General features: G+C 38.2%; 1 protein-coding gene across 1 annotated transcript in view; it reads left to right on the top strand.

The window, feature by feature from the left end:
* The first annotated feature begins 7,483 nt into the window (after window positions 1–7,483).
* The window catches only part of LOC114051675 (methylcrotonoyl-CoA carboxylase beta chain, mitochondrial-like), a 50,308-nt gene continuing 33,845 nt past the window's right edge, over window positions 7,484–23,946 (top strand). Inside the window, exons 1-2 of the mRNA XM_027874093.1 lie at window positions 7,484–7,571; window positions 12,782–13,106. Coding sequence (XP_027729894.1) covers window positions 12,787–13,106 — 320 coding nt within the window. The 5' untranslated portion in view covers window positions 7,484–7,571; window positions 12,782–12,786. The remainder of the gene's footprint in view (window positions 7,572–12,781; window positions 13,107–23,946) is intronic.

The raw sequence follows: 23,946 nt of genomic DNA, 5'->3' as shown, positions 1-23,946 counted from the left end.
TTTTCTTTTTTTTTTTTTTTGGTTAGATTTATTGAGATCTGAGGAAAGTAAATTAAAACCCTTCACTATTATGGTTTTTCTGTCCATTTCTCCTCATATATCACTCAACTTTTCCTTTAATAATTCAGATGCTATGTCATTTGGTGAATATTTTGTTTAGTATTGATTCACTGTTTCTGGTACCTTTTGGCAAAATGTCATTTTCCTACTTATCTATTTTAATTAAGTCTATTTTTTTTTGTTGCTTTGTGTGAGATCATGATTGCCAGCTTTAATTTTTTAACTTCAGTTTAAGCAGAATAGATTTTGCATCAGAGTCTTATTTAACTCTGTCTCCATCTTTCTGATTCAAATATGTTTCTTGTAAAATTGGATTCTGCTTTCTGATTTATTCTTCTATCTTCTTCCATTTTACGGGTGAGTTCATCCCTTTAAATTGTGAGCTCCTCAAAGGCAGGGACTGACTTTTGACTTTTATTATATCTCTAGCACCTCACAATGCCTGGCACACAGCAGGCACTTGATAAATACTCATTGACTAATTCACATTCATGGTTGCGATCATTAATTATATACTTCTCTCCATTTTATTCTGTAATACTTTTCCTTTTCTTTATTTCCCATTCCCTCTTTATAAAGAAGAATGTAGTGGGAGAGGAGTAAGCTCAATGCCAGTGCTCCAGGTTTTCTGTAGTCTGTTTCTCTCATCTTGTCTTCTTTTTTCCTTTTTCACCCAGAGCTCAATAACAGGCTCTTGTCCTTTCTTTTCTTTTCTTCTTCTTTTTTAGGCAATTGGGGTTAAGTGAATTGCCCAGGGTCACACAGCTAGTAAGTGTCAAGTGTTTGATCTGAAACTGGATTTGAATTCGGGTCCTCCTGACTTCAGGGCCGGTGCTCTATCCACTGCACACCTAGCTGGTCCTGTCCTTTCTTTTCTTTTCTTCTTTTTTTTTAGGCAATTGGGGTTAAGTGACTTGCCCAGGGTCACACAGCTAGTAAGTGTCAAGAGTTTGGTCTGAGGCCAGATTTGAACTCGGGTCCTACTGACTTCAGGGCCAGTGCTCTATCCACTGCGCCACCTAGCTGGTCCTGTCCTTTCTTTTTTTAAGCCCATCTTCAAAATCTTTTTGTTGTTGTTCAGTTGTTTCAGTCCCTTCATGACCCCAATTGTAGTTTTCTTTGCTGAAGAAATCTTTACTAAGATACTGGAAGTATTTTGCCATTTTCTTCTCTAGCTCATTTTATAGGTGAAGAAACTGGGGTAAACAAGGTTAGGTGACTTGCCCAGGGTCATACAGCTAATAAGTGTCTGAGGTTGGATTTGGACTCAAGATGATGAATTTCCCTGACTCCAAGTCTAGCAATCTATCCACTGAGCCAACTAGCTGCTTCAAAATCTACCCTCCTTAGTTAGAATCTCTTTTAAGACCAATCACTTCCATAAGCTGACTTCTCTTAAATTCTCTCCTTTCCCTCCTCTTTCCATGATGAGTATGCCTGCAGCCAATTGTGTGTGCATGTGTGCACATGCATTTGTGCACACATTTTTGCCTTCTCTGATGATTCAGATGAGAATATGGTTCAAATGTAAGCCACCACACCCTTACTTATTTGTATATACCTCTACTTGCTCACCCTAATCATGTGAAATAATTTCCCCCATCCTTCCTACCCTGCTCCACGCCTCCTCCAAGTATATTCTTCTCTTCCTCCCTTTCCACTGTTCTTTTAAGATCATTAAAACATAATAAAACCACTCCCAGGCCCTGAATCTAATTAAACTCCCTATATTACCCTAGATTATGATAGAATTCTGAGGGGATACATTTGTCATCTCTCCATGTAAGAATATGAACAGTTGGGGGCAGCAAGGTGGCACAACAGATAGAGGACTGGCCCTGGAGTCAGGAGGTCCTGAGTTCAAATCCAGCCTTAAACACTTACTAGCTAGCTATATGATCCTGGGCAAGTCACTTAACCTTCATTGACTAAAAAACAAAAAACAAAAAAAAAATAAGAATGTGAACAACTTATTCTTGTTTAATCCCTTATGATTTCTTGCACACATTTATAGTTTTATGCTTCTGTTCACTCTTGTGTTTGTATATCAAATTCTCTACTCTGCTCTACTCTTTTCTTTGGGAATGCTTGGAAGTCCTCTATTTGGAAGTCTATCCACCTCTACCCCTTACTGGAAAGGGTTATATGAAGTTTTTCTGGGTAAGTTATTCTTCCTTTTAGTCTGTCTCCTTTTCCTTCTGGAATATGGTATTCCAAGTTCTCTGCTCCTTTATGGTAGTAGCTGCTATATCATGTGTGATACTGTGTGTCTTCAGCGTTTGGATTATTTCTTTCTGCTTGCAATATTTTTTCTTTGACTTGGAAGCTCTGGATTTTGTCTATAATGTTTTTGAGAGTTTCCATTTTGCGATTTCTTTCAGAAAGTGCCCCTTGGATTCTTTCTATTTCCTCTTTGGTCTCTGATCCCAAGAGATCTGGGAAGTTTTCTTTTATGATTTCTCTAATTGTCTTAGCTCTGCTCTGTATCTGTTGCTCTGCTTAGTTTAAAATCTGTGGAACAAGATGCCTCTCTCAGGAAGCTCATCACCTCTAATCTCACCACTTTGCTGGGTCTAGACTGACACCACCTCCCTCAGCCTTCTCTGTCCTTTGATTGGTAGGCTGAAAGGTAGTGTTACAAAATCTTCTCAAAACCTTTCTTTATACGGAAGGTGGAAACTGAATTCAGCTTACTCCATTGTGCATCTGCCGCTCTGTCTGGTTTCAACTCCATGGAACAAGATGCCCCCAAACTAGGTACTCTCTGGCCTTCCTCCCTTCCCCCTTTTGTGTATTATCTTCCCCCATTAGGTTGTAAGGCCCCCAAGGGCAGCAACTGTCTTTATTAACATAATTAACTTTTTATTAACAGAGTATCTGGCACAGAATAGGCACTTTTTATTGGATTGGATTGGATCTTTTTTGGTCGTACTTTCAGGTGGTCTAATAATTCTTAAATTATCTTTTCTTGATCTGTTTTCCAGACCAGTTGTTTCTGTTATGAGACATTTTCACTTTTCTTCTTAATTTTCCCTAGTCTTTTTACTTTATTTTAATGTTTCTTATTGCCTCGTGTAATTATTAGTCAATTGGATCTGGTAGAATTTTTAGGGTATTTGTTTTTTGGGTAAGGTTTTATACCTCTTGTCCGAGTTGTTAATTCTTTCTTCTATAGTTCTTGTTTTCTTCTTCATCCCCCCCTCCCAGTACTTTCACTTGGTTTTTAAAATCATTTTTAATTCTCTTTAAAACTCTTGCATCATATGTTCCAGGAATTGTAGGTGAACTTGTGTCCAGACTACGTTTTTATTTTGAGGCATTGCTTGTAGATGTTTTAGAGTTATGTTCTCCTGGGTTTGTGTCCTGAGCATCCCTATCACCATAATAGCTCTTTACTGTAGGATTATTTTTTTCTCAGTGTTTCAACCTGTTTCCTAACCTGAGCTTTATCTCAGGGCCATCTCCTGTGCATTTCTGGAGTGAATTGAAGGAACTCGTGTCCTCTAGGTTGTTCCACTGCTTTCTTGGGGTATTGAGTGTTGTTTTATTCCAGAATCTCAGACACATCTCAGGATAGGGACATGCAAGCTTTTGATGCTTCCAAAGTGGTCTGATCACTGCCCTTTTGATCTGACCTGACTGAGGTCTGGGTCCGAGCCACACACCTATGGCTTTGTCCCTTATTAGAGTTTCAGTAGACTGCTGCTAGGCTCAGCCACTATCAGTTAGCTGGGAAGCTTTACAGGTTCTGAGTGGCAGCACTTTGGGCTTTTCTTTGGTCTGGGGTTCTGCCCTGTTTGTTAGGCTGAAGACTTCAGATTGCCCAGATGCTGGAACTTAGATGCCACTATGTTCCTGAGGTCAAAGCCCCATAGCTACAGTTTGGTGCTCTCACCACTCCACAATCTGAGGAGCACCCCTCACTGCAGTGCACCCTCAGATCTGGGTCCCAGAACTGGGGAGTGAATGTCAGAGTTGCCTGTTGACAGCTGCTCCTGCATTTTACACAAAGTCTTGGCCCTCCTGTATGGGTCTGTAGCCGCTTTTTGCCCTGGCTCACAGCCTTTGTCCTCTTTCATCTCCTTCCTGTTGGAATGCTCTGCATGGCAGGTTGCAGCCAGAACCCATCTCCGGTGTCCATAAAACTCTTCGCCTCCCTACACTGAACTGGGTTGGAAATATGATTCAGTGGGATTGTTTTTTTCTTGCATCCCCTGATCAGACCTTGGTCTGGTACATTTTACACTTTCTAGATGCTCCCGGAGGAGACGTGTTGGGAAGCTAAGCTACACTTCTTGGACTTTTCCATCATGGCTCTGCCTCGGGCTACCAAGTATTTGCCGAGCTCTAATGGCCTTGAACTTAACCTGGGGGAAGAACCTCATGAGTGCTGCTAATCCTGACTTCGAGAAGGTGAAGAGAAGCAGAAAGGCTGGAGTTATTAAGAGCAGGAGAAAGCCACTGGAACGGAGCTAGTTTAAGCTTCCAGATGTTGTGCCAGCTTGATCTAGCCCAGGGGCCTGAAAGCCCTGGGTTCAAGTCCTGCCCATGATCCAGACTGGCAGTGTGATCTTGGGTGAATGACAACCTCTTAGTGCCCCAGACAATTCTCTAAGACGATGATCGGCAGAGCAGGTGCTGAACTCCATTTAGAGTATTTGCTCATGGGGAATTCCTAATGCTAATGAAGTTACAGGTATTATACACACACACTCACTTACTTATATGTATCGTGTGTATGAGTATGTATGTATATATTTAAAAGATTTAAAAAGTAATTTTAGTGGTGTTCCCCCAATCTCTGGGGGTCTTTGAGGAGAGGGGAGATGACCTCTTGTCTCAGGGATATTATAGGGGAAATTCTTGCTCAAGTACCGGTCAATGTCTCTTCTGAGCCTGGAATGCTATGACCCTATGAGGTTGGTGGTCTAAACCAGACGCTCTGAAATTAGTTGTGGCAGTCACAGTTGATGGGCCCCTACCACAAGGCTTTTGTGAAATCATAGATCCCCTGGAAAATCAGGGACAGCTAGGGAGCACACTGAATAGAGCACTGGGTCTAGAGGCAGGAAGACCTGAGTTCAAATTCTACCTCCGACACTTACTAACCGGGGGCATGTCATTCGTATGATTCAGTTTTCTCAACTGTAAAATGGTGCTAACAATAAAAATTCTCTGCCCAGGTTGCTGTGAGAATCACATGAGATAATAATTGTAAAGAGCTTAGCAAAGTGTTTGGCACATAGTAGGCCGTTAATAAATGCTTATTTCCTGCTTTCCTTTTACACAACTGCTAAAATGACAAGGAGATAACATGGTTTGATGTCTCCTTTCATGAAATTCAGGAAGAAATATTACTGATCCTCTGATAGAAGGCAAACTGCTTGAGGGAAGGAATGTTTTTGTCTCTGGCTCCATCCCCAGTGGCTTGGCACAGTGCCTCATATATGTGGTGCTTTCTAAATGCTTATTGAGTTAAATTAAATTGACCTTACAGCCACAGATTTAGCATCATCAGATCACAGATCTTGGACTAGATTCTAGTCTAATCCTCTCAATTTAACAGGAGGAAATGGGGCCCAGAGAGTTTTTCAAGGTCCTGGGGCAGGAAGTAGAAGGAAAGAGCTCTCTCTTTGACACCAGCTTCAATGCCTTTCTCCTGCAGAGGCTGTCTCCATTGACCTTAACTTTATTCCCGATGTTTTTTATAATTTGATCTTAAAATCTCATTGTATCCCCTGGCTCTTTGCTCTACAGCTAACCAGGGCTTTTATCCAAAAGCAATAAAATCCTAATCTTAGTGTTTGAACAAGATGATCAGGAGGGACTGAGTCTGGCTTCATTCTGTGGGTAAGGGCCAATGGAAAAGGTGCCCGCTGCTCTTCCCGTCCCTGGGGAGGTCTTGATTCTGAATAACAAATACACCCTAGAGCATACTTGTTACACAAATAACTAGACCACGCCTATTTTTGTTCTCTAGTTATTAGGCTTATTGATAGCTATATATATATACACGTATCTGGGCCCCCAAAGCCTTTTCCTTCTGTATTCTCAGTGCTTGGCACATAACCAGCCCTTAATAAGTGATGGTAAACTAACCTAGATAGGGCAAGTGACCTAGGATGAAGCAATCCTTGGAAGTGGGGGGAGGGACTGAGTGCTCAATTTGAAAGAATTGAATTTAAAGGGCACTGATAGGACTCCTGATCCTAACCATTATTAGATTGCTAAGACTGTAATTTGCAGAGCAGGTGCGATCTGAATATTAGAAGGTGTTTCCTCATTGAGAGCTCCCTCCATGAATGGAATCCCAGATCTGGTCCCAGAATAGAAAGATGTACAAAGTCCTTTCCTTTAAACAACTCTGGTGGTTGCAGATTTCCTTATCACTGGTTTTTGAGGAGGGGCTACATGATGAGATGTTGTAAGGGAGATTCTCGCCAAGATGGGGGTTCATTTCCCTTCTGCCTCTGAGATGCTATGGTTCTGTGAAGTCAGTGATCCCAATATTATTATACACACTTTATAGTTGAGTAAGAACGGCACAAGATTGGCTGCTGACTGCATTATTAGAGGGAAGTGTCCACATCAATAAGCTCATAGATCCATTGGTATACAGCAGATGGAGAACCTGAGATTCATAAGTAGAGATCCTAGGACCTGAACCCAAGTCTTCTCACTGTGAGACCAGTGTTCTTTCCGCTATACAGCATTGCTTCTCTTGTGGATATGAAGAACCAAAACTAGAAGCTTGGAACTGAGGGAGAGTCAAGGAAGGAGTAGGTGGTGAGTAGGTGACACAGTGCCTTGGGTCTGGAGGCAGGAGACACAGTTGGCATCAGAGCCCTCCCATTTTTTCCCTGTATGACCTCAGGCAAGGAACATTCTCTGCTCTTGAGATCTATTTCTTTTTAAAAGAATTTTTCTTTTTTATGAACCTAGTCATCAAGAAAAAAACATTTCAACATATGAAGAACGAAAAAGAGATTTGTATGTGGGAGCATGACATTCTATTATGTACATCCCTCCCTCTCTCCCTTCCTTCTTCCTTTCCTTCTTCCCTTCCTTCCTTCTTTCCTTTCTTCCTATTAAGTGTCTTTTCCTCCCCCATAACATCTTAGATCTCAGTATCTTCACCTGCTCCTGAAAGAGGGGCAAAAACCCTAGCATTTGAAGTTGGAAGGCAATTTGGAGATCATCTAGGCCCATGTTACCGCTTTGACAGACAAGAGAACCTGGCAGGGGGGAGGGAGGAAACAAGGCGCCCTGGAGTGGAGTGGGTTGGGTTTAACAGTCATCTCTCTTTTGACTTTTGACCCCCTCCCAGGGAGGGACGCCAGGAATAAGGGCAGTTCCAAGGGTGAGCATTGGTAGACAGAAACTGAAAGAGGAAAAGGCCCTGTCAGTGGCACAACTGGGGACATAACCAAGACCTGACTGTCTGGAACACTGCAGACGGCTAGCCCACGTACAGAGGACTGAACGAACCTGGTCCCTGAATTTTTGGACAGGTCAGTAGCTGGGGTCGGGGTTGATTGGTGGCTCTGTGGGCCAGGGCCAGAATTGAGTGTGCCCTGTGCCTTCCCTAGCTGCAAGTTTCTGGTGCTTTCCCAGGCCAGGGAGGTGGTGGGCAGCTGTTATAAGGACCATGGACAGTCCAGGATCCTGGGCCCCCAGGGCAGAGGAATGGGTGCAGAGTGATAAGGCAGAAAGGCCTGAAAGAAATTCTTGGTACAGTGAAAAGAGCAACTTTATTTGGCTGTAGCTGCCATTTTGGAATTTGACCTTCACAACTTACTGCCTGTGTGACCTTGGTCAAGTCACAAAATCTTCGTGGGCCTCAGGTTATTTATCTGTACTATGGGGTGGATGTGTTAGATGGTTCCCAAGGTCTTTTTTCTGCTAAAAGAACTGGCAAAAACTCTTAGAAACTGAAACATGAAAGGGATCCCAGAGGTTGCTGAACTCCAAATATCAAAAAACCAAAGGAATATTTTTTGGGGGGTGTCATAGATTCGTACATTGTACAGCTGCAAGGGACCTGGAAGGTCATCTAGTCCAGTTTCCTTATTTCATAATAGAGAAACTGAGGCTAAAGAGTGATGGAGCTATGATTTCATAGGCACAGGGAGCTCCCTCTACTCATGCAGATGGGCACTTTCTCTTCAGCCTATTGTCTTAGAGAGCTGCCTAGAGTCTTGACAAGTTAAGGGTCACAATGCAGCATGTCGGAGATAGGACCTGAACGAGGACCTTCTTAGCTTTGGGACCTCCTCTCCACGTGCTAGGTAGGAAGGCAAATCTGGGCAGCATACTAAAAAGGATAAACATTGCCTTGCCAATAAAGGTCCGTATATTTTTTTTCCAGTGGTGATGTATGGCTGTGGGAGTTGGACTGTAAGGAAAGCTGAGCACTGCAGAATGGAAGCTTTCAAACTGTGGGGCTGGAGAAGACTTTTGAGAATCCTTTGGACAGCAAAGAGATCAAAGCAGTCAATACTTAAGGAAATTAATTTAGGCTATTCACTGGAAACTGTGTTTTGAAGGGGCTTAGGGGCACTAAGAAGCAGAGGTTTGGATAAAGTTCTTTCCAGACATGGGAGAATCATATGCACAAAAACATGGAGTCAGGAGTTGGAATTTCTTCTCCTAGAAGGAAAAAGCTAGAAGAGAAGTGTGACAATATAAAGAATGAGTTAAAAAAAATTTATTAAGTTCTTCCTGTGTACCAAGTGGAGGCAGCTAGATGGCTTAGTGGATAGAGTGCTGGTCTGGAGTCAGGAAGACTTGAGTTCTGGACTCTGACACTTACTAGCTGTGTGACCTTGGGTTCAGTCACTTAACCTCTCTTTACGTTAATCCACAGGAGAAGAAATTGGCAAACCATTCCAGTATTCTTTGCCAAGAAAACACCATGGACAGCATTGGTGTGCTATGGTCCATGGGATCACGAAGTGTCAGACAGAACTGAACGAGTGAACAAGCAAAAATAACATGTACAGTTATCCATATGCTCACTAACTATCTCATTAAATGAGTCAGTATGAAAAATAAGCAAATATGCCTTCTAAAGATTAAAAAATATCACCCACATGTGTATGAATATTTTCAAGAACATGGAGAAGCTGGTTATGATTAACAAAATCCAGTCATGGGGAAGGGGAGGTCTGTGACATTTCTTGATATTTAAAAGGAGTGCTTACAATAAAAAATGCTGGAGCCAGAAAATTTATCTCCCATTCTTTAATTCTTAAATAATATGACTTTTTGAACTTAGGTCACTTATCTATTTGGAACTTGTGGTGGAGTATAGTATAAAATACTAACATAATTATCAGAGCTATCTGATATTGGCTAAGAAATAAAAAAGATAGATCAATGGGAAAGAGTAGACATACAATTCACAGAAGCAAAAAACCATACTAACCTTGTACTTGACAAGTGTAGACTTAAGATTTTGGAATAAGAATTCATTATTTAGGAAAAAAGTTTTGGGAAAATTGGAAAGTAATATGACAGAAATTGGTCATAGACCAATATCTTATACCATTTACCAAGATAAGGTCAAAAAGGAATACATGACCTAGATATAAAAAGAGATATTACAAGAAAATTAAAAGAACATGGGACATATTACTTATCAGACTTATGGATATGTGAACAATTTATAAACAAGAGATAGAAAGCAAAGTTAGGTGTAAAATGGATAATTTCAATTACATTAAAAAGTTTTTGCATAAACAAAACAAATGTAGCCAAGATCAGAAGGAAAGCAGAGAACTGAGGAAAAAAAAATTATAGACAGTTTATCAGATGAAGGTCTCATAGCTAAAATATATGAAGATCTTTGTTCAAATTTACAAATACAAGTCATTCCCCAGTTGATAAATGGTCAAAGGATATGAACAGGTGGATTTCCAATGAAGAAATCAAAACAATTTGTAGTCATATGAAAAAATGCTCTAAATCATTATTGATTAGAGAAATATTAAAACAACCTTGAGATATCATTGTACACTTACCAGATTGGCTAACATGATTGAAGGAGAAAGTGACAAATGGAGGGGATGTGGAAAAATTGGGACACTAATTTATTGTTGGTGGAATTGTGAAATGACCCAACCATTTTGGAGACAGAGAAGGAAAATAACAAATGTTGAGGGAATGTGGGGAAATTGAGACACCACTGCATGGTTGGTGGAGTTGTGAAGTGATTCAACCATTCTGGAAGGCAATTGGGAACTGTGATCAAAAGGCTGTAAAACCATGTATATCCTTTGATCTATCGGTACCACTACTAGGTCTATATCCCAAAGAAATAAAAAGAAAAAACAAAAAGGAAAAGGACCTATAGCAGCTCTTTATGGTGGCAAAGAATTGGAAATTGAGGGGATGCCCATCCATTGGGGAATGGCTGAATAAGCTGTGGTATGTAATTTTGGTGGAATATTATTGTTCTCTAAGAAATGACAAGCAGGATGATAAGCAAGATGATTTCAGAAAAACCTGGAAAGACTTATGTGAGCAAAGTGAAGCGAACAGAACCAGAACAGTGTATATAGTAACAGCAATATTGTAACAATGATCAACTACAAATGACCTAGCTATTCTCAGCAATTCAATGATCCTGCACAATTCTGAAGGACTTATGAAGAAAAGTGCTATGTCTAGAGAAAACAAAACTGACGGAGTCTGACTACAGATTGAAGCATACTTTAAAAAAAACTTTCTTTTTCTTTTTTTTGTTCTTTTTTTCACAACATGACTAACATGGAAATACATTTTGCATGATTGCACATGTATAACCATAACAATTTGCTTGACTTCTCAAGGAGAAGGGAGGGGGAAAAGGGGGGAAGAGAGAGAATTTTGAACTCAAAACTTTAAAAAAGTGTTAAAATTGTTTTTACATGGGAATATAAAATATTAAATGAAAAAAGAAACCATGAGCTACTGTATTCATGTACTTTCCAGACTTCCTTTTCTAGACTTTTTTTCATTGCTTCATTTTTATATTTTTAACCAGCACCAAATAGTGTTCATGATTACTGATTTATAACATAGATTAAAATAGGATAATTCTAGGCTCCCTTCATTGCTAGGTTTTTCTTCTTAACCTTTTCTAGTAGACACACCCCTCTAAACCATCAAAAATTCATGTGCTTCACATGATTATAGTATTAGCATCCATTGACTGAGAAAATCCATGATGACAAAAGACTATGATTAATTCAATAATGTTTGAAATGATTTTATAACTTAGTCACAATTATATATATATGCATGTGAAATTTGATTACGCATATATGTATAAGATTTTTTTTTATCAGCTTACAGAAGGTATATTTGTTTCTTATATTGTCACTTCATGAATCACTTAATATTTATGGACATGAGGATTCCTAGACCACTTGTAAGTGCTCTGCCACTTACTGTAAGTCCTTGGCAAGCAGATGGGAAATTGCTAATCATATTCAACTCTTTTATTTTACAGATGTGGAAATAGAGGCCCAAATAGTTATTCATCCTCTCCTTTGTCTTATTTTTTTCTTTTCCAAGTGTGATTTTAAAGTAAATAGATGATTTTTATAGTTATTTTTTAAATCAATTTTTTCTTAATAGTTTAAAATATTACCTACATCTCCCCTCCCCTTGACAGAAAGCCAATCCTTTTCACAAAGGATGAAAAAGAAGGAAAAAAAATAGCTTAGCAAAATGGTCTGATTTTATATTCAGTATTCCACACTCATAGTTCCCTGTCTCCGCAAAGAGTTATGAGATAAGGAGGTACCTTTTCATATGTTTTCTTTCAGGCCAAGTTTGTTTATTAAAACTTTGAAGCATTTTGCTTTGATTTAGTGTTGCCATTTTTCCATTTACATTGTCATAGTTATTATAGAGATTATTTTCCTGGTTCTTCTTGCTTCACTTTGCTTCAGTTTATATGTCTTCCCAGGTTTCTTTGTATTCATCATATTCAGTTTCTTACAGCAAAGTAATGTTTTGTTTTATGTTTTTCAATTAATAGGCCTTTATTTTCTCTCCTTCCTACCTCCCCTTCCCATTGGAAAATAAAAGAATAACAAAATAAAAATAAACATACACAAGCAAACCAAATTTCACATTGCCTGTATCCAAAAATACATGTCTCATTCTACATCTTCAATTCGTCACTTTTCTGCCAGGATGTGAGTAGCATGCAGCATTATCAGTTTCCCAGAGCTGTGGGTGATCAGAGTTCTACGTCTTTCAAAATCATTTTCCTTTACAACGTCGTTATTGTATAAATTATTCTCCTGCTTCTGTTGACTTCATTCTGCATTACTTTGCGCTAGTCCTCCCAGGCTTCTCTAAGCTTTCCTCTAATGGCACGGTAGTATTCCATTTGTTCAGTCAGTTCTCAAATTGATGCCATCCATTCCTTTAATTTCAAGTGTTTTGCCGTTACAAAAAGAGCCAGAGTAGTAACGTTCCATCACATTCATTTAAAGCACTCGTTCAGCCATTTCCCAAGTCAATGGCACTGGTATTGATCCCCTTTCTTTGCCACTGCAAAAGTACTGATATAAATATTTTGGCATATCTTGGCAGTTTCTTTCTGACACTAACCTCCTTGGAGTTTGTGCCAAGAGATAGGATCTCTGGGTCAAAGAGTATGGTTCCCATCATTGTAAGCGATTAAGTACCATATTAAAGGGTTATTTCCTGTGACTTCCCACAGGTATCATGTGGACGTGTGTTCTCCTGAGGAAGCCCTTCTTATATGTGAATATCCACCTGTTTCCAAAACTAGCAAGAAATCACACCTGTACCCTGATGGCTCAGAAGCGAAATCAGACCTCAGTCCTGAAGAATTCCTGGACACTGCATACCACATGGTTTAGGGGAATGGCTGACCTCATACAAGACAATGCCACTCTTTCTCACTCTAAGAGTAGAAAGTCCAAGGGCAGTTGGTCCTTTCCTGTGTTAGATGGAAGTATTCATCCAGAACAGATAGATACAATTGAAGCAAACTTGAGAAATAGCGAAGCTTGTATTCAGAGGTAATGAGATACTCACTAATGATTTGCTTGGTGACCAAGGGGTTTGCATCTCAAGGAGAAATGATTTTAATTAATATGTAACCCAGAGGGCCCACATAACTAAGTTAAAACTATGTTTATTTGCCTTCTTAAAAGCTAATAATTATGATAATAATGATAGCAAGTACATAAGATCAGAGGGAAGAAGACCTAGAGAAGGCCACACCTGTTCTCTTTTTCCTACAGTTTACCGCCCTTCTAATACACTCCACTCCACTCCAATATCCTCCAATCTAACTCCAAACCAATCCACTCTAATCTTACCTAAGCTAAGCCAAGCCAATCCAACAAGTGTTTACTAAATTTATTCTATGAAAGGAATTGTGTTAGGTATTAGGGATACTAATGCAAAAATGAAATGTTCAGTTGTGTCTGACTCTTCATGACCCTATTTGGGGTTTTCTCAGCAAAGATGCTGGAATGGTTTGTTACTTCCTTCTCCAGCTCATTTTACAGATGAGGAAACCAAGGCAAATAGGGTTAAGTGACCTGCTCAGGGTCACACAGCTAGTAAATGTCTGAGGCTGGATTTGAACTCAGGTCTTCCTGATCCAGGCCCATGGTTTTATCCACTGTGCTACCTAGGCACCCTGTATTAGCCTTAGGGATACTAAGGCAAAAATGAAATAAGTCCTGCCTTCTAGGAGCTTCCAGTCTATGGGGGGATACTACAATTACATAGACAAATATATATATATATATATATATTATATGTGTGTGTATGTATGTGTATATATATATGTATGTATGTATATGTATGTGTATGTATAGGTGTGCATATATATGTATGTATGTATGTATATAACCAAAGGAGGAAGGAGAGAGTGGTAATAACTGTAGGGAATGGCAAAGGGCTTCCTGAAGGAGGAAGAAAATGAAACTGAAAGAAGCTGAGAATCATACAAGATGGCGGTGAGGAAGAAGACCATTCTGGAGATTCAGTAGAGCTCATGAAAAGGTAGGAGATGGGAGGCTAAGTTTGAGGAAAATGAATTAAGGTCAATCTCACTGGAAGGTGGTCTGTGGGAAAGCTCAAGAAAGCAGATCGTGAAAGACTTTAAGCAGCAATTAGAAGTTTGAATTTTGTTCTAGAGATAATAGGGAGCCATTGAAGATTCTTGAGAAGGCGAGAGCCATGGCCAGACTTATGTCTTGGGAAGATTCTTTTGTCGCCTGTGCGGAGGACATCAACATTCCCTTTGGCTTCCTCCATGGAGCAGTCCATCAAGGCTGGCTTTTCCTTGCGTGCCACGAGCCATCTATTTTCCAAGTGTTGCACTGGCTCTTCTTCCTTTGAAAACTCTCTCTCCTGATCATTGCCTCTCAGAATTTCTTGTTCCCTTCAGAGCTGAACTCAGCATCACCTTTACATGAAGCTACCAGTGCCTTCTTTCATGAGCTATTTATTTTGTGTATGGTCTCTATTCCTCGTATAAGTACGTGTCATCTTGCTGATAGGATGTAAGCTCCCTGGGGGCAGGGACAATTTCACTTCAGTCTATCTCCAACACATGGCACAGAATTCAAGATGTAGCAGGCACTTAGTAAAGTCTTGTTGCTATTGATTGATGGATTGGAAAGGGGAGAGACTGAAAGCCTGGAGTCCAATGAGCAGGATGCTGCATACAGATGGATGAGGAGTACCAAGGGGATGGACTAGGGTGGTCAGGTGACTGCAGGAGTGAGTGAGTGGAGACAAGGGGGATGGATTTGAGAGATGGGAAGGTGCAATTGACCAGACTTGGTAGTGGATTGGTTTTGGAGGATGAGGGAGAGGAAATGGGCCTGAGATGACAGATTCCAGGATTGAGTGAGCAGTTGGCATCCTAGGGTGGTGGAGAGTCTCCATGTCTTGTGTGGAACCTGTTGGAATCACACATAGTTCATTGACTGATAATTATTCTCCACACAGGCTGAAAATGTCTGGTTCTTATGGGTAAACCTGTGAAATTGCTAGGAAAGAGAGAGACAGAGAGAGACAGACAGACAGACACAAAGAGAGAGATAGAGAGAGAGACAGAAAGAGACAGAGAGACAGAGACAGAGATAGACAGAGAGAGACAGAGAGACTGAGAGTGACAGAGGCAGAGAGAGACAGAGAGACAGAGAAAGAGAAAGACAGAGACACAGACAGATAGAGACACAGACTCACAGAAAGACAGACACACAGAAAGACAGTGACACAGAGATAGAAAGACACAGACAGATATAGAGAGGGCTTGACAGAGATGGACACAGAGAGTCAGAGATAGACACACACACACACACACACAAAGACAGAGACAGGCAGGGATGATTTTTTTAAAGAACCAAACAAAAATTCATTTTTCAATTTTTTTCAATTAATAAGCATTTTATTTGCTCTCCCTCTTCCCCTCCATTGGACACATATCACATCACATACACATATACTCTTTGCAACAAATATGCATAATCAAAACAAATTGCCCCATTGGCCATGTCCAAAAACGTGTATCTCATTCAGTCCTCCCCCTCTCTATCGGGAGGGGGGGTGGCATCCTTCATCATGGGTCCACTGGAATAATTTATCAGCATTCTTAAGTCTTTAAAGTTATTGGCCTTTACAATGTTGTTGGTATCATAGAAATTGTTCAGGTCTGCTCACTTTACTTGGCTTCAAGGTTTCCCAGGAGGGGGAGGAGAAGGGGAAAATTTAGATGATGTCAAAATAAAAAAAATATAAATGCAATTTTAAAAATTATAAAAATAAGGTGCTATGTAAACAGCAAAAAGGGGAAAGGAACCAACCCAAATTCAGGAGAAATTGCAATGCCTTAAAGGACCTGTCTCAACCTAAGCAGAAAGAAAGCCCATTTGAACTTGCAAGAAGATGAATAGTAAGTCCCATTTATTTAGCACTTTAAGGTTTGCAAAGCATTTTCTATGTTATTTCATTGGAGACTCACAACAATTTTGTGTGTCAGAGGGTATTATTATCCCATTTTATAGATGTAGAAACTGTAAGGCTAGGAAACTGTGATTTACTCTGGGTCATCTAGCTACTAGTGTCAGAGGTAGACTTTGGACTCAGGTCTTCCTACCTCTAAGGCCAGCACTCTATCCACTGTGCCACACTGCCTCTCCATTTCTAATAGATTCTCTTTCTCTAGCTGTTTTGATTTTATTACTATGGGTGACATAGGTATTATTAGCATTATCCCCATTTTATAGATGGACAAACTGGGACTCAGAAAGGGGAATGTAACTATCTAAAGTCATACATTTACTAAGTGCTGGAGACAGTGGGTTCAAGCTTAGCACTCTTTGTATTAACACTCCAATGTTAAACCATGCTATTAAAAAAATAAGAAAGCAAGTGTTTATTGATGTCTTGTTTTTCAATCATCATTGTTTCCCCAGTATCCCTTCTACCCCCTCCAGAGAACCATCCCATATAACAAGGTTTTGTAAACAAACAAAAAAGATGAGATAACTTTTCAGTTACAAGTGATCAGTTATCTATTTTATCTTTTGTAATCACCTCTATGCTTTGTATAGTTAAGAACACGTCTACTCATAACTGTGAGAGACATGTGATCTGCTTACCTTCCAATTGTTTTGTGGTATGATCTTTGGTATTAAGGCTATATATCCACTTAGATTGTATTGTGGAATGTGGTTTAAGATGTTGATCTAAACCTAATTTCTACTAGACTACTTTACACTTTTATTAGCAGTTTTTATCAAGTAGGGAATTCTTTCCTAAGGAACTTATGTTTTCTGTTTTATTGAAATGCTGAATTGTTGAGTGCCATTTTTTCTGATTGTCCCTCATCTGATCTGTTCCATTGATCTACCTCTTTATTTTTCAATCAATGCCAAATTATGCTGATGATTGCAGCTTTATAATGTAGTTTGACATCTGGGAATGCTGTTCTTCCTTCATCTCTATTTCCAGTCATAATTTCCCTTTATATACTAGATCTGTTATTTTTCCAAGTGAATTTTCTTATTTTATTGATTTTCGTAAAGTACCCCTTTGACAATTTGATTGGTGTAGCATTAAAAGCGTAAGTAAGTTTTGGTAGTATTGTCAGTTTTATGATATTACCATGGTTCATCTATGAATACTGCATATTCTTCTAGCTGTTTAAGTTGTTCTATATTTCTTTAAGGAGCATTTTATAATTGAATCTGTACAAGTCTTTTTGTGTCTTGATAGATTAATTTCTAGATACATTTTGTTGATATTCAAATGGAATTTCGCTTTCTATTATTTCTTCTTGGATTTTGTTTTTATTATGTTGAAATGCTGTTGATCTTTGAGGTCTTTTTCTCTTTGCTGCTGATAACTTTGCTGAAACTCTTAATTGTCTGAAATGGTATTTTTGCTGATTCCTTAGAATTTTCTAAGTAAACCATCATATCATTAGCAAAAAGAGATAGTTCTCTCAACTCTTTACCTTTTTTTACTTCTGTAATTTCTTTGTCTCATCTTTTTTTTCTTTAGTTTTTCTTTTTTCTTTTGTTTTTGCTATTGCTAGCGTTTCCAGAAACATGTCAAATAATAGTGCGGAGGATGGGCATCCTTGCTTCACTCCCATGTTTATTGGGAAAGGGTGGAGCGTATCATTGCATGTGATGCTTATTTTGTACTTTGTCAAAGGCTTTTTGTGTGTCAATTAGGATAATCATGTGATTTTGGATGTTTTTGTCTTAGATATGATTATGTTTTTTCCCCTAGTGTTGAACCATCCTGTATCCTGTGTATAATTCCAGTCTAGTCATAATGAAGGATGTCTTGAATGAATCTCCATAGTCTGTTTAATATTCATTAATATTTGTCTATAGTTTTCCTCTGCTTTATCCTTCTGAGACTTAGGTATTGGGACTGTATGCATCATATAAATGGATTTTGATGAGTGTTTTATTTTTCAGTTTTTGAGAATAATTTGTGTGGTTTTGAAACTAATTGGTTTTTTTTTTTTTAGTTTTATAGAATTCTCTTGTAAATCCATAGGAACCAATAGTTCCCTCCCCCCACCCTTTGGTAGTTCCTTTACAACTAGTTCCACTTCCTTTTTTAAAATCATATTTTTTAATGAAGCTATTTGATCTTTGGCTATTTTGATTTTTTTTATTTTTGAAGATATTCCTCTACTTATTTTGTATTTTAAGTTTTGTTAACATGTAATTAATAGATATAATAGATTCTAAACATTGTTTTTTATTTTTTTCTTGTTTTGTTGTGATTTTTCTTGTTCTTTTGCTATTTTGTTGATTTGATATTTTTGCTATCTTCTTTTAAATCAGGTTGGTTAAAGGTTTACCAACTTTATCAGTCTTTTAGAAGAACCAACATTTACTTTTATTTATCATTTCTATGGTTTTTTGAATGTCCCATTTATCTATTTCCCTGCTAATTTTTGATATCTCCTCTTTTGTACTTATTTTTATGTTTGTTATCTGTTGGCTTTCTAAATTTTTAAAATACATTACTTAGTTCATTAATTCCCTCCTTTCTATCTTGTTAATGTATATTTATAAGGAGATAATTTTTCCTCTGAAGAGCATTTTAGCAACATCCCAAAATTTTTTGTATTTTATTTCTTCATGATCATTTTCTTTCACAGAATTATTAATTGCCTGTGTGATTTGTTCTCTGACCCACTCATTATTTAGGATTTCATTGTTAAGTCTCTATTTGCATATGTGTCTTTTTTTTGTGCTCCCTGAACTAATTACTATTTTTATTGCATTATTCTCTGTAAAGGATTTTTTATATTTATTTGCAGCATTTCTATACCTTAATGCATTGTCATTTTCACTAAAAATTCCATGGAATACTGTGAAATATGTATATTCTTTAGTAGTCTTATTTAGAAGATGTCATAAGTCTTTTAGCTCTAGCTTCTTCAGAAATTTAATTAATTCTATGTTTTCTCTTTTGTTTATCTTTCTGTTAGATTTATCTAAAACAGAGAGTAGGACACTGAAATCTTTCATTACTGTGTTACTGTCTATGTTGTTTTGTGGTTTCTAACTCACCTATGAATTCAGATCTGAAGGCATTTGGAACACATATGTTTAATATTAATACTGGTTTGTTTTGTGTGGTTCCTTTCAACATAATGTAGTTTCCTTGTTTATTCTTTTTAAAATATATTTTGAATGTTTGTTTTTGCTTTGTGTGATAGATTGATTGCAACTCTTCCCCATCCCCCAATTCATCTGATGCATTGTACATACTGTTTTAGCTTCTCATTTTAATTCTGAGGTTTTTTTTCATTTTTGATGAGGCAATTGGGGTTAAGCGACCTGCCCAGCGTCACACAGGAAGTAAGTGTCAAGTGTCAGAGTCTGGATTTGAACTCAGGTCCTCCTGACTCCAAGGCTGGAGCTTTATCCACTTCAACACCTAGCTGCCCTTGAGCTTTTCTTTAATGTGTTTTCTTGTAAGCAGCGAAAAGTGGGATTTTATTTTCTTATCCAATGTCATTATTTTTCATTATATTAAGTTATTTACTCCATTCATGTTTAAAGTTATAAGACTCAGGTTTGTATTTTTTCCATTTATCTCTAATTGCTTTTTTCCCCCCCAAAATAGAAGGTATTGGGGCAGCTAGGTGGCGCAGTGAATAGAGCACCAGCCCTGAAGTCAGGAGGACCTGAGTTCAAATCCGGCCTCAGACCAAACACTTGACACTTACTAGCTGTGTGACCCTGGGCAAGTCACTTAACCTCACTTGCCTAAAAAAAAAAAAAAGAAGGTCCCCCTCTTATTCTATGTCTCTTTAGCTATTTTAGCTTACTCTATTTTAGGGCAACCCTATTCCTGACAGCTCTCTTCTCCTCATTCTCAACCTCTTTTTTTATTGATTACCCCTTTCCTCAATTTTGGAGTTTTGTTTAACATTCAAGTTTTTTTTTTCCCTGATTTTATCTAATTATTTCATTCTTTTTCCCTTTCGTCCTTTCAGTTAAGTAGTCACATGAAATCTTCCTTCCTCCCCTCCCCTTCAATTTACTTTGTTAATAAGTTTAAACTTTTAAATTGTTTGGTGTCTTTTTCTTAGAAGAATTTCATTCTCTTCATTGTTTATCTTCTCTTTATGCCTATTTTAGACTTCCATTCTTTCATTCGTGGCTCTTATATTTTTAATCCTTCTTTAGTTTTTATTCCTCATCAAATTAAAACTTCTAAGGTACCTATTTTGAGTTCCTTCCTCTAAACAGCTTCTATCTTATTGACCTATAGACTTTGCCCATAGGACCTTTTTCCCCTCTTTTCTGTTGTAGCTCACTTCTTAGAAATATTAACTCCTGTGAGAGATAGAAAGGACATTTCCCCATGATACACATTTTCCCATCTGTGATTGTGCAATTCATTATTAACCTTTACTCTCCTCATGGTCATTTCTCTCCATTTGCTTTGAAATGTTCTCTTCTGGGTGTCAGTTGCCCCTAAGAACTCTGATTTCCCTTATCCTGAGTGGTCCTCTAAACATGAAATCTGTGCAAATTATATTCATGATAAGGTCCCCATTTCCCTTTATAGAAACTTTCTCTTCTCCCATAGGAGCATTCATCAATGCTAATCCTTGCCACCACTAAAACACGATTTCTCCTTTTCTTTACCCCCTTTTCAATCTCTCCCTTTGCCCATTCTCCTGTAGGCTCTAACAACAAATATTAGCTAACAATAACATTTATATAGTATTTACTATGTGCCAGGCATTGTGCTAAGTGCTTTATACTTATCTCATTTGGTCTTCATGACAACTCTGGAGGTAGATGCTACTATTATTCCCACTTTATAGATGAGGAAACTGAGCAAACAGAGGTTAAATGACTTATACAGGGTCATACAATTAGTAAATGTCTGATACTGAATTTGAATTCAGGTCTTCTTGACTCCAAGCCTGATGCTGGGCTTTCTAGCTACTGTGTTCATGAGAAGCTAATAGTAGTTCTCCACTTTTCATTTGTTGCTCTGCCTGGCATAAGCTCATTACTTCCAATCACTTTAATATGCTGTTAACTAAAGCCTTAATTGAAAACTCCTCACTCAGATTTCTCTTTCCTTTAATTGGAGGACTGGAGATTGGAGGATCAAAGTCCACTCAATGCCTTTCTTTATAGAGGGCAGAATCCCAGCTCACTCCACTCTGCATCTGCTGCTCTGCCTAGTATCAACTCCACAGAGCAAGATATTCCCCTCTCTTTTCTGTTTCCTTTTGTGTGTTATCTTCTCTCATTAGACTATAAGATCCTTGAGAGCAAGATCTGTCTTTCTTTTTATTAATTATATACCCAACACTTAGAAAAATGCCTGATAGTTAATAGTGTTGGTACGTAATAAGTGTTGGATTGATTGGATTCCTTTCATTGTTAGCCTTTGACTTTGTTAGGGTACATCACATGTTCCTCTCTATCTTCTTCCTCCCTTTCTCCCTTTTATGTATCCTGTGATTCTGCATAAGTTGATAAAAATGGTGTTTTGGGATTGTTTCCTCCACAATCATTTCTATGTGACTTCCGCTTTCACCCTTGTTTCCTTGTGCACATTTAGAAAGAAATCTCTCAACGATTTCTGTCATTTCGTTGTCATTCTTGGTTGCTGTATTTGTTTTCTTTTCTTCTATATCTGTTGTTTGACGTATTTGAAATTGAATGATTACTTCAGCTCTGGTTTCAGGAATGTTTCACATGCCTCCTTTTATTGAATAGCCACCTTTTTTTTCATTAATAATTTAACTTGGGTTGCATCTTGAGTTCCTTTGCTCTTCAGAAAACATTATCCCATTCCCTACTGCAGTTTCTGGTGGGGCAAAGAATGTGTTGTCTGAGATTCTTTTCCTTTATCTTTGAAAGTCTTCTTCCTGGTGACTTTCAGGATTTGTTGTTTGTCAGTGGAATTTTTAGATTTAATCACTGTGCGTCTTGGAGTTTGCAGCATAGTTTGGTCTTTTTTTTTTCACTCAGAGATGATTTGTGGATTCTTTTGATTGGTTCTTGTTTTCTACATTCAGACATTCTGGGAAGTTTTCTTGTATTATTTCTTGCATTGTGATGTTCAGGTTTTTTAACTTGCCATTTTCTTCTGGAGACGTCTAATTCTTAAGTTGTCTCTATGCCTCTTGTTAAGATCCGTATGTTTTGCTTGTAATATGATCATGTTTAATTTCAGTGTTTTTGGTTTTTTTTGCTTATCTTCTTCCAGATTATCTTTCGCTTCAGAGTATCACATTCTCATATCTTTCTATCAGTCACCACTCCTCTTTGCTTTTTCAGTTCTTGGGGTGCTGCTCTGCTCACCCAGTCTGTGAAAGCTTTTGCCTTTTGCTATTCTATAGAAACTTGGGAGTGGGGAGATTAGAGAGAGAGTTGTAATATGTTGTAATCCTCTAGGTTGGCTAATGCAACTCCTCTGCTGGAGCATAGTGAGAAGTGGATGTTGAGTGGGTACATTAGAAGCTATTGATTACCTCTCTTTGCTACTAGATTGTGGAATTGTTACCTATTTGGATTCTTGGTATTGAAGGCCGTATTATTGTTGGTTAGTAATTTCAGTCATGTCTGACTCTTTGTGATCCCATTTGGGGTTTTCCTGGCAAAGATACTGGAGTGGTTTGCTATTTCCTTCTCCAGCTAATTTTACAGATGAGGAAACTGAGGCAAGCAAGGTCAAGTGACTTTCCCAGGGTCACACAGCTAGTAAGTGTCTGAGGTCAGATTTGAAATCAGGAAGATGAATTTTCCTGACTTCAGGCCCAGCACTCTATCCACTGGACCCCTAGCTGGCCTCTCCTACATCATGGAATCAGTTAAAATTGTATTACCTCTTCTATATAATTAATATTATAGAATATTTGAGAGGTTGAGAGGATAAGAGCTAATTTTTAATCTTCCATACTACATTATTCTTATTGACTTAACACAATTATTCTCCACTCCTCAGAAATCACAAGATGAAATGAATGTTTTCTAAAGTGCTAAAGAGCTCAAAGTATATCCCAAGGTGACCTACCCTGTGAAACTGAGCTAAAACATTAATGAAAAAAGATATATGTTCAGTAAAAAAAGCATTTGAAACATTGGTGGCTGTCAATTGTTTTATTTTGATTTGTTTTGTTTTTGAAACTGGATCTCCATATTTGTCCAGACTGGAAGTGTAATGGCCACTCACAGGCCCCAAATCAATACTGATCAGCATGAAGTTCAACTTGCTATTTTTCCAGCTTGCCTCATTAGGCAGCCTAGAGGTCCTTGGCTCCAAGGGACTTACCATATTGGTGCTAAGCTTAATGCTTTAGTCCTACTGCAGCTCAGAACTCTTGCAATTAAGCAATCCAATCCATCGGTCTATTTTTTCTGTTCCCTTGTCTGAAATCATAATTGCTATTCCTTTTTTGTGTGTGTGTTCGTATAAGGCATAATATAGTTTAGTCCCACCTCTTGGTGTTTATATTTCAAATGAGTTTCTTATAAATAACATGTTGTTGGATTTTGTTTTCTAATCCATTATGTTAACTTCTTCCATTTTATAAGTGAGTTCATCCCATTCACATTCACTGTTATGATTGTTGAATGGTATATTCCCTTCATCCCACTCTCTTTTACTTTCTTTTCTCTATCCTCTTCTTTCCCTATTCATTTCAGTCATTATCTTTCCATTTTCTTTTTAACCTTCTCTTCACTATCCCCTTTCCAAGCTTGTTTTGTTTTGCTTATGACCAATCCCTCATTGAATCTACCCTCCATCTTATTTACCTCTTTTCCTAATTTCTCTTTCTATCTATATCTCTGTTGAATGACATGTATTTTTACATCAAACTCT

The sequence above is a fragment of the Vombatus ursinus genome, unplaced genomic scaffold, assembly GCF_900497805.2.
Source record: "Vombatus ursinus unplaced genomic scaffold, bare-nosed wombat genome assembly UNPS02014804.1, whole genome shotgun sequence".
In the NCBI taxonomy this organism is placed as follows: Eukaryota; Metazoa; Chordata; class Mammalia; order Diprotodontia; family Vombatidae; genus Vombatus; species Vombatus ursinus.
Note: the sequence above shows the minus strand (reverse complement) of the source record. Positions and strands in the feature narration are given on the sequence as shown.